The sequence below is a fragment of the Macaca mulatta genome, chromosome 15, assembly GCF_049350105.2.
Source record: "Macaca mulatta isolate MMU2019108-1 chromosome 15, T2T-MMU8v2.0, whole genome shotgun sequence".
In the NCBI taxonomy this organism is placed as follows: Eukaryota; Metazoa; Chordata; class Mammalia; order Primates; family Cercopithecidae; genus Macaca; species Macaca mulatta.
In genome coordinates this window covers 36003382-36017436 of record NC_133420.1, presented here as the reverse complement: position 1 = coordinate 36017436, position 14055 = coordinate 36003382, and the positions used below count along the sequence as shown (strand labels likewise).

At 48.9% G+C, this 14055-nt stretch overlaps 1 protein-coding gene across 3 annotated transcripts in view; it reads left to right on the top strand.

Moving 5' to 3' along the window:
• The window catches only part of MORN5 (MORN repeat containing 5), a 187889-nt gene extending 175036 nt beyond the window's left edge, over positions 1-12853 (top strand). For all 3 annotated transcript variants that reach the window (XM_077968086.1, XM_015116910.3, XM_077968085.1), the window contains one exon: positions 12655-12853. Coding sequence is in view for 2 of the 3 variants with exons in the window: in XM_015116910.3 (XP_014972396.1) it covers positions 12655-12701 (47 nt within the window). In the remaining variant the exon portion in view is untranslated. The remainder of the gene's footprint in view (positions 1-12654) is intronic.
• The last annotated feature ends 1202 nt before the right edge of the window (positions 12854-14055 follow it).

The following is a 14055-nucleotide window of genomic DNA, read 5'->3' as shown; positions in this document are numbered from 1 at the left end:
AAACCAGTGTAGGGCTAGGGGGAACATATACATAAACAGACAGTCACAAGACTGGGGTGGGTATTCTCCAGATAGAGGTCTGGACCCTTTAGGGAGCGTAAATGTTCGAAAGACTGTAAAGAAACTCCCACCCCTCAAAATATAGCTTAGGAATCAAAATAACATAAACCATTAAAAAGCATAGGAAGCAGTCCAACACAATTCTATATTCCCTACGATGTTTAATTTTAAATATTGAATATGAGATTCTTTCCAGAAAACTGGGAGTATCCCTATTTCAGTGGCACCAGGGGCTACATTCACAGTGTGCTACACACACAGAGAAGCAGTCCAGATGCTGTCCTGGAAAAGGTGGAGTTTGGCAAGGCCTAAAAGGATGAGAGGTGGATTCTGCTGCATGGAAGGGAAGGAGCAATATGGGCAAAGGCCCAGAAAGACACAGGGGTACAGGGTGCTCCAGATGGAGCAACTGAGAAGGCTTGTGTGTTGGGGAATGGGGAAGGTGTCAAGGAGGCCTCAGACTAGACTTTGATGAGTGTGGAGGAATGGGTCTACAGTGGGGCATTCAAGGCAGAGGGACCCAGTGTGGGCTGGAGAGAGCCTTGAATAGCAGGTTAGGGAGTTTAGCTTCAGTCCTTCAGATGGTGAGGAGTAAAGACGGGAGTTGCAGAAAGGTTCCTCAGGGAAGTGAGTAGAAGTCAAGGCTGCAGCTCCAAAGACAGACTTGGCTATCACCCTGCACCCACTCACATGAGCTGGGTGAGCTCGGGCAGACACCTTCATCTCTGAGCCTCAGTAGCCTCCCCTGTAAAAGAGGTAACGACATTGTCTTTCCACGACTGCTGTGAGGATTCAGTGAGTTCTGGTCTGTCACAGACTTCTGCAGATTCCTCCTTAACACCCCTGCTGACTGTTGTCACTGCTCTAGTCTTAATTCAGCCCTCAACATTTGACGACTGGACAACAGGCTCCTGTCTGCCAGGGCCCCTTCAGTCCGTCATCCACATGCAGCCAGGGATTAGGGGCCAAAAGGAGCAGAGGGTCAAAGCAGAGGCTGTGGGGTCAGGCCAATAGAGTGACCTTGGCCATGGCACTTGGTTCCTCTGAACTGCCTTAGGACAGCAGCTAGGCGTCATGGACATGTTTAGTGAACGTGGATTCAATTATAAATGCTCAAAAAGAAAAGGGGGCACTAGGAAGCAGGAGGAATAGCAACATCAACAGTCTTGGTGATTTTGCATCCCCTCTCCATTCAGCACACACGTGTTCTGCAGCAAATGTGAGGACACTACATCAGTCATCTCCATCCCTGTGTGCCTCCTGTCCTGGGAGCACCTTGCCACGGAGGATGATTCTAGCATTTAAAGATATGTACCTGGACGCGGTGTCTTACACCTGTAATCCTAGCACTTTGGGAGACTGAGGTGGGCGGATCACTTGAGGTCAGGAGTTCAAGACCAGCTTGGCCAACATGATGAAACTCCACCTCTACTAAAAATACAAAAATTAGCCAGATGTGGTGGCAGGTGCCTGTAATCCCAGCTACTCAGGAGGCTGAGATAGGAGAATCACTTGAACCTGGGAAATGGAGGCTGCAATAAGCCAAGATCACACCACTGCTCTCCAGCCTGGGTGACAGAGCAAGACTCCATCTGCAAAAAAAAAAAAAAAGATATGTATGTTTTATGAGACTGAGCGCTACCTACTGCACTAAGGAGGCAACTGATATGTATGTTTTGATCAGCGTCACCCATAAACACTACTCATATGCATCTGGACCTTAACAGCAAGACAAACTTTCTAACAATTGTCAGAAGACTGTCTTTGTGGGCCAAGCGTCATGTGCCTGTAATCCCAGCACCTTAGGAGGCTAAGGTGGGAGGACTGCTTGAAGCCAGGAGTTCAAGACCAGCCTGGACAACAATCTGAGACCCCGTCTCTACAAAAAAGATTTTTAAAAATTAGTCAGGGGTGGTGGCACGCCTGGAGTTCAGCAACCCGGGAAGCTGAGGTAGGAGGATCTGTTGAGCCCAGAGTTCAGAGGCTGCAGTGAGCCATGATCATACCACGCACTATAGCCTGGGTGACAGAGAGAGACCCCCTGTCTATAAAACATTTTAAAAAATAAGAAGTCTGGCTGTGTGGCACTTAGTGAGATGTCCATCTCCAGCACGGGACCTTCCTAAGAGATTTCCAAGGGTCATTATGACTATGGGAACTTTCCCCCTCACCCATCAACTAAAGCACCTAAGGCTCCTACCTGAGATAACACAAGCTGTGCACACACAGAGGTGTTAATGAGGATTGCATGATGGCAGGCGTGGCACCTTGCACACGGAAGTGCTTCCTAATATGAGGCAGCTATATTCCTTGCCCTGACTTAGCCCCATCCCAGTGATAGTCCTAAATCCAGCCTTAGGCCTAACCTTGGAGACCCCACCTCCATTATTTCCACATATTAAAACAAAGTGTATCCACACGAAATATAAATCCCACATTAAATATACAAATTTTGCTGTTGCTTGGTAAACTGCTTTACTACGAGTCTTCAACAATTGGCCATGATTTCCTGAGAATCATGCATACTGGAGAATTCTCAAAAAATGAGGAAATTGAGCCTACAAATGGATGTCAAGTGTAATAAAATTGTTTTGATTTCTAAATTTAATAATTAAGTCTGAATGCATTAATTATAACATTTATTAATTTCAGTTTTGTAGTTTCTCTTTTTTTCTATTTAGAGCCAATCATCTTTTTCTAAGCCTTTTACATTTGAATAGGCCTTAAGAAGCTTGTGGGTGCTTGGCCCAGCCCTCTGCCCAGCCCAGAAGATGCTCTTCTATGGGGAAAAGCCAGAGCAGCCCCAAGGCCTTCCACCTCCCTGCCCTGTGGCGGGCTTTGCCTAGGCAATGACTCCTCAGTCAATATTGACAATGCGGTGGTCTTGGCCTCTGGCCACCACCACTGCCAGCAAAGTTCAAAGCCTCTTTCTTGTCGGGAGTGGTGATGGGGATGCCTGGGCATTGCTGCCCTCACTGTGGCACTGCCGTGGCCCTGCCCCACCAGTTCATGTAGGCTGCATTTGCACAGAGGGTGTGGCAGGGCGATGGATGGGACCCATGGGTGCCCACAAGCTGGGGAGCCTGCTTTGCAATGTACCCCCGATCCCAGCCTGGAGTCCTCTGAGGATGGGCCTAGACCCCCCAAAAGATGACAGCCCCTATGACAGAAGCTTCCTTCCTCCAAGGCCTGGCCCAGCCCTGTGCTCACTGCCACCCTGGCATTCGGCATGAGCCCTGGGCTGTCTCTGGCATGAACCCTGGGCTTCCTGGGTTGGAAGTGCCTCTGCCCTCTGCATGTGAAGATACACACTGAGACTTTAGGGACTCACATCCTGCCACATTCAGCCAGTCGCATGAGCCACACACCATGTGCACACCTCCCCTCAGCTGCAGCCACTCCCACTCACACACACATCTCTTCATGCTTATGCTGGTGTGAGAGCAGTTGGATGGAAATACACACACCTGTGTCTGTGCACACACTCGCAGCCTCTCCGAGCATGACTCTGGTGCCAGACACACTGAGCCCTTCCCTCTGCCCTGATGGAAGGAATTGGGGCAAATCATTTCACCCCTCAGTTTCCTCATCATAATTGGAGACAGCTCCATCTCACTCACTGAGGAGAGGAAGAATGTAGCCCCCGACATACACGCGGAGCTGGGCACCTCCTAAGTGCCTGGCCAGTGTGAGCTCTGCCACTCTCCCAAGGCAGACGCTTTGTTTCCTCTTGGTCTCCTCCCTTCTCTAGTCCCCATCCCAGCCTCCTCACTCACATAGGGTGGGAGCTGCATAGCAGCGGTAACCGCAGGTGTGCCCAGCCCAAAGGCGTGCCAAGAGCAGGCAGAGCCCAGCCTGTGGGTGTGCAGTGACCCCAATCTGCCTGCTTGCCTTCCCTGGGCTCGTCTGCCCTGGCTTGCCCTGCTGGCTTTGAACAAAAATTATTAGCTGAGCCATGGCCCTTGATCCTTATGGCACTGGTCCTCATGTGAAGGCCTCCTCCTCCCATAGGCTCCCCCCTCCATCCTGGCAGGGAACCAGAAGTCCTGGGGGTGTCCTGAGCGAGTCCCTTAAGGATGCTCCCCTACAGGCATCCAGTTTGGGAATGAAAGACCCATCACAATGGTGATTGTAGCTTCCATTCCTGGGTGCCCACCGAGTGCTGTTCATCCTGGTCAGTCCTCACTCTGCCCTCTGCAGAAAGTCTGGTGAAACCTGCTGCAAAGACGAGGAGCGTGACTCAGAGATGGGAGTGACATGCCCAAAATGACCCAGCGAGTCAGTGGCTCAGCATCGGATCCAGGCTTGTTCTGCTCCAGAACTCCTTCCAGTCTTTGCTGTGTTGCCACATGAACCCTGAAATCCCACCTTCACAAGATAACTTCTGGCGTTTCTTTTGGTTTTTGGCATTTCCTGTGCACCAAGTGCTGTGCTAACCTTTTTTAGGAATGATCTCACTTGGTCCTCATGCAAGCCTTCAAGGCAGGCATCTTTGTAGATGAGGAAATGAGACCAAGTGAGGTGTGAGGCCACTTGCTCAAGGTCTGTAAACTCGTGGCACAGAGTTCCAATGCCCAAGTTCTTAACCATCATACCACACTGCCCCCTCCCTGCTAACCCTCTGAAGAGCTGGTATTTCCATGCAGTGTTCTGAGACTTTCAGGATCTCTTTTTCCCCCAGCTCTGCACTGATCTGCAGGCTGCACTAATGTCACCCGGTGACCTGGGCACAGCTCAGCAGGCCCAGCACAGCTGTGCCCTGTACAGGTCAGTTCCTCCCCGCCTTCACTGAGAGACAAGTCCCAGGCCAGCCAGACTTTGAGCTTCCTGAGTGGGGTTAGTGCCCAGGTATGACCCCACACAACCCAGCCTCTCCAGGTAGTAGGGCTGCTCAATCTATTGCCTCAAGTCACAAAAGGAACCAGCAGCTGGCGGCCTTGAACTTGCCATTGGCATGCCTGCCTTGCCTTCTCACGAGCTCCGTTTGCCCAGGGTGGGGAAGAAATTCTTCCCCCTTTGTCAAAACCCCACAGGGTAAACCTATTGCTTTTATGTCCCCAAATTTACATTTCTTTATTCATTATTCACCATGTATTTATGAAATGCTTTCTGAGTGCTGGATCTGTGCTGGGCCCTGACGATCAAAGGTAAATGGTACAGGGCTGCCCCAGGCTGGAGGGGGTGACCACGTCCAACACTGTGACCTTGGCTCAGGGAAGGCTGACGTCCAGGTGGGGTCTGTGGGGGTAGGGGACAGCCAAGAGGGTATGAGGCCAAGCCCACACATTCATGGGGCCTTTAAGTGTGGACTGTGAACGACTGAAGGAAAACCCTGTTCATCAGACAACTCAAAATTCACACCCCTTTTCCTGACCATAGTGCCTTCAGCACGCTGTGAACTTACACTTTTTTGGAAGAAATCCTAGAATAACACACTCATATTACATTTGGTTGTTTGTGTTAAAAGTAGCAATTTGTCAGCCGGGCGCTGTGGCTCACCCCTGTAATCCTAACATTGTGGGAGGCCAAGGCGGGTGGATCATGAGGTCAAGAGATCTAGACCATCCTGGCCAACATGGTGAAACCCCATCTCTACTAAAAATACAAAAATTAGCCAGGCGTGGTGGTGCATGCCTGTAGTCCCAGCTACGCGGGAAACTGAGGCAGGAGAATCACTTGAACCTGGGAGGCAGAGGTTGTAGTGAGCCGAGATTGCGCCACTGCACTCCAGCCTGGTGACAGAGTAAGACTCCGTCTCAAAAAAAAAAAAAAAGTAGTAATTTGTCAAATGTAAATGTTTAAACTATTCTGTAATTGTTATCACCTTGCTTAGGCCTGTCTTCAATTTTGTATACACTAATACTACAAAATGGAAGGTACCTTGGGCCTCTCTTGTGCTCCGAGAGGCCCTGAACCCAAACTAGGTCCTGAAGGAGGAAGGGTGGTCCCTTGGGAACAGCATACGCAAAGGCACAGAGGCACTGGTGAGCATGCACATGGACTACTGCATTTTATAGCGTGAGGGGAGATGGGAGGGAAGTGGGGAGGGAAGCAGGCCTGGGAAGCAGGCCTGGGAAGTAGGGGGACCTGGCAACCTTGAAGGCCAGGCAGAGAAGTGGGGAGCCTTTTCAGGGAAGTTTTTCATTGCGGTAGCCCATAGTCAGATTTGGGGTCTCTCTTGCAGTACGTTTCTTTTCTTCTCTATAAAAAGCCCAGTTATCCTAATGACCTATGAGTGCAGGGCATGCAGGTGGCAGCAAGGTCACTTCCAAAGCTTCAGAACCGGAATAAAGACATCGTTCAGCCCCAAAGGTAGACAGACCTAACCCTCAAGTGCACCTGGGTCCTGGCCGCACTCGCTGCTGGTCTCGGTCCCATCTGTCCCTAGCACTGGCCACAGGGCTGGCCACAGAATTGGGCTTGCCAATTCATTCATTAATTCAAAAGCTATCAACTGAGAACCTACTATGTGCCAGATGCTCTCCTAAGCACTGGGATATCGTAGTGAACAAGCAGGCAGGGCTCCTGGTCTCACTGGAGCTTATAGTCTGGATGGGGAAACAGACAACATGCACGTAAACAAATACATATGCAGGGAGTGGCTTATGCTATGGAGAAAATAAAATGAAGACAAGATGGAGTGACTGGGAGTGGAGGCAGTTAGATTAGGGTCATTGAGAAGGTGACATTTGAGTTGAGACCTAGATACCGAGAAGGGGGTGCATGGGAAATGTTTGTTGATGGCAACTGACACAAGTCAGAATGAAAAAGGCTTATTCCAGATTTCATCTGAGAGAGCATTTATAAGCGCCTACTGTATGCTGGGTCTAGTGGTCAACAAATCAGACATGGTCCCTGCATCGAGAGCTTACAGTCTAATGGGAGAGAAAAACATTATATAAGAAAATATTCAAGCGGGGCGCGGTGGCCCACGCCTGTAATCCCAGCACTTTAAGAGGCTGAGGCAGTGGATCACCTGAGGTCAGGAGTTTGAAACCAGCCTGGCCAACATGGAGAAACCCCATCTCTACTAAAAATACAAAAATTAGCCAGGCGTGGTGGCGCACACCTGTAATCCCAGTTATTTGGGAGGCTGAGGCAGGAGAATTTCTTGAACCCGTGAGATGGAGGCTGCAGTGAGTCGAGATTGCGTCACTGTACTCCAGCCTGGGCGACAGAGCAAAAACTCCATCTCAAAAAAAAAAAAAAAAAAACACAAGTATAGATTCAAAAATTGTGATCTGAGGGGACCATGAAAGAAAAGGGAGTGTGGGAGGCCAAGGCGGGCGGATCATGAGGTCAGGAGATTGAGACCATCCTGGCTAACATGGTGAACCCCTGTCTCTACTAAAAATACAAAAAGTTAGCCCAGCTACTTGGGAGGCTGAGGCAGGAGAATGGCGTGAACCCAGAAAGCGGAGCTTGCAGTGAGCTGAGATCACGCCACTAAACTCCAGCCTGGGTGACACAGCGAGACTCCGTCTCAAAAAAAAAAAAAAAAAAGAAAAAGGAGTGAATGATGTCAATCTGGATGTCTGGGTCTGTGAAGGGATGTCCACTCCTCTTAGAGAACATGAGAATCTCACCTTTTAGGGAGCGCTCTAGATTTTCATGTATTTCTTAAACTGTTTATTTGAAAGCAGTTAAATTAACAGAATTCTCGCAAAGATACTACACAGTTGTTAATACACCCCACACTCAATTTCCCTGTTATGACTATCTTACATTTCATGGAACATCTGTCACAATTAGTGAACTAATATTGATGTTATGATTCACTAAAGCCCATACTTTTTACAGATGCCTTTTCCTAATGTCCATTTTCTATTCCAGGATCCCATCCTGTCTCCTTAGGCTCCACAGGGGCATAGCTGTTTCTTAGGCTTTCCTTGTTTTTGGTGACAGTTTTGGGGAGTACTGGTTAGATATTTTGTAGGATGCCCCTCAACTGGAATCTGTCTGATGTTTATTCTCATGATTAGATTGGAGTTGTGGGTTTGGGAAGAAGATCACAGAAGTAAAGTGTCATTTTCATCCCATCCTATCAAGGGTCCAGACTGTCACCACGACTTACCAATGTTGCTGTTAACCTTGGTCGCCTGACTGAGGTAGTGTTTGTGAGGTTTCTCCATTATAAAGTTACTTTCCCCTCCTCCCTTTCCATACTGTACTCTTTGAAAGTCACTACGGGCTGGGCGCGGTGGCTCAAGCCTGTAATCCCAGCACTTTGGGAGGCCGAGACGGGCGGATCACGAGGTCAGGAGATCGAGACCATCCTGGCTAACACGGTGAAACACCGTCTCTACTAAAAAAATACAAAAAGCTAGCCGGGCGAGGTGGCGGGCGCCTGTAGTCCCAGCTACTCGGGAGGCTGAGGCAGGAGAATGGCGGGAACCCGGGAGGCGGAGCTTGCAGTGAGCTGAGATCCGGCCACTGCACTCCAGCCTGGGTGACAGAGCGAGACTCCGTCTCAAAAAAAAAAAGAAAAAAGAAAGTCACTACGCACAGCCATGCTTCAGAAGTGGGGATTTGTGCTCCAACTCTTTGAGGACAGAGTACATAAATTACTTGGAATTCTCCTGCATGGATTTATATATTCTGATTTTTATGCATTTTCGCCAGTATCTTTATGCAAGGTCTTTTTGCTTTTCAGGAGTTCAAGAACCCTGTTGGTATTTCTAGGAACCCAGAACTTTTATTTTATTTATTTATTTATTTATTTAGAGACAGGGTCTCAACTCTGTCACCCAGGCGATCACAGCTTACCACAGCCTCAATCACCCCAGGCTCAGGTGATCCTCTCACCTCAACCTCCCGAGTAGCTGGGACCACAGGTCCTTGCCACCATGCCCAGCTAATTTTTCTATTTTTTGTAGAGAGGTGGTTTTGCCATGTTGCCCAGGCTGGATTAAAACTCCCAGGCTCAAGCAACCTGTCCACCTCGGCCTCCCAAAGGGTTGGGAATATAGTTGTGAGCCACCACGTCCAGCTGAGGTATCTTATTTCAATTAACAAAATGCATGAAGTTACCAAGACATTAAATTGGAGGATAGGAAAAAAGCCAGACTTTTTTTTTTTTTTTTCTTTTGAGACAGAGTCTTGCTCTGTCGCCATGCTGGAGTGCAGTGGCGCAATCTCGGCTCACTGCAACCTCCGCCTCCTCGGCTCAAGTGATTCTCCTGCCTCAGCTTCCCGAGTGCCTGCCACCATGCCCGGCTCATTTTTGTATTTTTGTAGAGATGAGGTTTCACCACGTTGGCCAGGATGGCCTTGATCTCTTGACGTCATGATCCACCCACCTCAGTCTCCCAAAGTGCTGGGATTACAGGCGTGAGCCACCGTGCCTGGCAAAGGCCAATAATTATGTTAATTTTTTTTTCTATTGTCAATACCCATTAGTGAAAGAAGATTTGGGAAATAAAAGCAGAAAGAGAAACTCTCGTCCCACTATGCAGGGCTATTATTCACATTTCAATTTAATTTTTCTTCTGTGCACAGTTATTACATAGGATATACTATGTGTACTTTTATTTCTTGTCTCTTCTTGCCATTTTTCTTTTGCTTATTATCACATCAAAAACATTTCCCCCATGCTGCTATACAAACTTCATAATAATTATTTTCAGTAGCTGTTAAATATCCCCTCACGTGTCTTACAGTATCCACTCCCTGAATCTAGCACGATGCCTGGTACATAATTATTTGTTAAATGAATGCCCATACAACAAAATAATCATTCCCTCATTTTTAGAAATGTACATCATTTTCCTTTTCCCTGATTCTAAATAGTTCCGAGACAAATAGATCATCCCTTTAAGATAGTGTCCCAGAGTGGAATTACCATGCCAGCAGGGACCAAAAATTTTTAAGATCAATGCACCAAACCAGAAATCTTCCATCTCTCTGCACCACCAGCAGTTGTGCCAAGGGTAATAATTTACAATTGATTAAAGAGTTTGTGGGGTGTTTTTTTCCCCATCTTTTTTCTCCCTCCTTTCCCTCTCCCCTCCTACCAAAAAGGGAAGAAATTATCTGAGAAGGTGAAGATGTTCTCAGACAATCATATTAACATATTCCAACAATCGCAATTTGCAAAATAGTAATCACAACTCCCAGGATCTGGGAGGCATTAATCAAAGCTGCAGGTTTAATTCCATTTTAAATATTGATGAAATGTGCTTCGGCAGCCTCACCCTGGCGTGGCAGGGCCAGGGGAGCCGCAGAGAGGCGCAGGGGAGGCGAAGGGAGGGTTGGTGAGCAGCTGCTGGGAGGGGAGGCATCTGTGATTCAAATTGGTGGCTGTACAGCCAGGTAGAGAGTGAAAGGGGTAGTGAAGAGGGCTGTTAAGTCCATTGCTGTCAATTTTTAACGATCAGGGAGGGGCCTGAGGACTGGTTCAGCACAATAAACCCAGTTTGTCTGGTTTCAGGGGTTACTGCTGAAGAGGTTGCAGCTGCACTGATTCGAATAGCCTGGAGACTTCAGAACTGTAATTATCAACCAGGCTGCTCACAGTGTGGCAAAAGTGGGCTCCACCAGCGCTTAACTCCTTGTGTGCTGACACATCATCGCTGCTTTCCCCACCCCTGGGTTTCCCAGCCTCAGCGGGGACTCCCAGGCAGCCTCCCCAGAGGAAACTGAGGCTCACTGGCTGCTTACCAGAGTGTGCCAGGCAGCAAGCTGTTTTCCTTAGGTCTCATGTAAAGAAATGGTGGGGAGGTGGTTAGTGATATGGGGGCAGTCTCAGCTCCTGACGTGCTCACATCTGCCCTGGGGTGAGAGGTCAGGCTGCAGAGCCTGGTGAACCTTGGTTTGAATCCACTGGCGATGGACTTAGGACAAGGCTCTCCCCTACCCGACTGGGCTGTTACAGAGATCCAATGAGACACAGTGTCTGCAAAGCACCAAGCACACATAGGCTGTCTGTGAACTTCCATCTCTCTGGCCCTGGGTCTGGTGCCTTTCACAGAAAAGGAAGGCATCCCTAGCAGGGGATCTGATTCATGAAGCTTTCCGCCGGCCCTCTGTGTTTCAGCTCTCAGGGAGTGCCCTTGTTCCCAAGCATCTGCCATTTGTCACCCAAGGAGGGTGGGCAGACCTATCCTCCCATCTCTTAGGCAGGAGGCACTGGGCTAGACACAGGGAAAGGAGAGGAGGCAAGAACTCCTCCAGTGCTCTGGCCCTCAGGAGAACTGGTTAAAGGCAGGGAGTGGCACCAAGGGAAGGGAGGAGTGGCGGGAAGGTGGAAAGGCAGGAAGGCAGGGAGGAGGCAGCGTGGTGTGAAAAGAGTATGGGCAGCTGGAAGGACGTTGCAGGAAGGATGTGCAGGACTCATTGACCCTCCTCCTGGAAGGAATGTAACCCCAAGAGACATTCTCCACATATCCATGAAGGGGTGTGGCCAAGAACGCTTGTCCCAGCATTGTTCCTGGTAGTGGGACTTGCAGGCAACCTCCGCAGCCACCACCAGCACGGAGAGGAAAATGTGACGGAAGCCAAGCATGGAATATTAGGTAGCAGTAAGAAGCAAAGAGCTGGATGTACACACAGCAACAAGAATAGGTCTTGAGTGAAAAATGTGAGACATAATGAAAGCCACAGCACAATGCCATTTCTGTAAATTAAAAACACACTTGTACACAAAACAACAGCACATATTTTACAGAGCAGCATGCATTTTGAGGAGTCTCTATCCCACCACTGGAGTAAGTCCCTGTAGTGGTGGAGGAGGGACCCAGTGTGGGTTTGGAGGAGAAAGGAGGAAAAATGAAAATAAAGTAAATCCACAGAAGGGTCTTGTACAGAGAGATGATGGCAGCATGCTGTGGACTGAAGAATGTGATTCAAGTCTCTCTATTTGAGGTTTAAAAAACAGCATAGGCTTTATAGCTGGACAATCCTAGGTTCCAGTCTGAGCTCTCTCACATACTGATCCTGTGGCTGTGGACAAGTGCGTTGGCCTCTGCGAGCGTCTGTTTGTTCATCTGTAAAATGGTGGAGAAGGCTTGCCCATTGGGTGGTTGGTCATGAAGATTAAACTAAGGAGACACTGCGTTTAGGGCCTTCAGGGCACAGCCAGGAGCTCCTGCTCCTCTCCATTCCCCACTGAAAGGCCTGAAGTAAACAAGAGGGTGTTAGTCCCCTGGGGAAACCATGGGTCCTTGAAAGGGTCAAGAATGGAGAGCCTAGAAAGGAAATGAAAACCTCAGGACTCTGTCTCCTAGCACCACCAGCAAGGCCTAGACCCGCTGTCCTGGGGCTATCGTGTGTGGGCTGTCAGACCAGGCAAGTGCCCAACTGTGAAGCAGCTGCTCTCTGCCTGTGAGGATGAGTCCAGCTTAGGGTGGCCAGACCGTCTCATGCTTGCCTCCACCAGCAGCACCCAGTTAGAAACCCTTCTGTGTTCAATTTCCCCAAGACCAAGCACTCCGAGGCATTCAGTGTAAATGAAAGGTCTGTTCCTCCCCACACAAAGCTAAACAGACTGGCCATCCACAGACCATCCCAGTCCCAAGGCCCTACCTGGGAACCCCCCAGGCCAGGGAAGGTCCCAGCGAGCACCAAGCATGACCAGCTCTTCCTCTTTCCTTGCAGATGATGACGAGCACGAGTGGATCACCCGTACCTGTCGAAAGGGCTAGGACGAGATTTTGAGTCACAGGCCCGAGCTGTGAACTCTGTGGCTGCCTCCACCAGAGGTTTCCATCTGCCCTGCTGGCACTGGCTGCCCTGGGGGACAGAACCTGACTTTTAACTTAGGAATAAAGACTTTCTGCAGTCAGTGGCCCCAAGTGTATTTGCCTTAAAAGATTGTTTCTCAGTGGGCATCATTTCACCTAGACAAAATTGTGAGCTATAGATATTCCCAGGACCCACCCTAGACCTCCCAATCAGAATCTCTGGGAATGGGGCCCAGTAATTTGCACTCCCAGCATTTTGCATGCATCTGAACGTTTGAGAACCATCTCTTTATAATACATAGACGTAATTGAGCACTAACCGGTGCAGGTAGTGTGTGTGCATTATCTCCACTCCTCAAAACAGCCTTGCAAGGGGAAGGCTTTTGCGGATGAGGAATCTGAAGTTCAGAGAGACAGAGTGACTTGCTTGGTCTCAGAGGGCAGTAGGACCTGATCACTGTGCCCAGTCCTGCAGCAGTCATGGGTTCTTAGTTTCTGTTTCTGGTTGGGCCAGTGAAGCCCCTTCCTCATCCCTCTTTTCCGCTTATCACTAGAGACAGAAACTAAAAACCATGGCTTCAGGCTGCTGAAAGTCTAAAACAAAACAGAACAGAAAAACAACAACAACAAATAAGGTGGGTTGGACAAGCTTGTTAGGCCCAAGAATGATTACTCAGGCCTGTCTTTCCCTCTTGGCAGCTCCCCCATTTCCTAAGCACAGAATCAGCATGGTGCCATAGAAAGAATGTGGCTTTGGAGGCTGGGCATGGTGGCTCACGCCTCTAATCCCAGCACTTTGGGGGGCCAAGGCGGGCAGATCACATGAGGCCAGGAGTTTGAGACCAGCCTGGCCAACATAGTGAAACCCCATCTCTACTAAAAATACAAAAATTAGCTGGGCATGGTGGCATGTGCCTGTAATGCCAGCTACTTGGGAGGCTGAGGCACCAGAATTGCTTGAACACAGGAGGTGGAAGTTGCAGTAAGCCGAGATTGCACCATGGTACTCCAGCCTGGGTGACAGAGCGAAACTCTGTCTCAAAAAAAAAAAAAAAAAAAAAAAGATTGTGACTTTGGCATCATATAAAAAATGGTTGTAATAATGCTTTAAAACAATACAGTAGCCGTGTGGTTAAATAATACAAGTAAGGGACCTGGCGCATAGTAGGTATTCAACATGTGTTTGCTTGAAAGAACAACTTGTTAGTGGTGCATATAATTGTTTCTCAAAATCATCCCGGTGGTCACATTTGTCAGCTAAAAATCAGAAGAGGAAGCGACAACATGTTCCAGGGCCACACATGGGCCATATGCA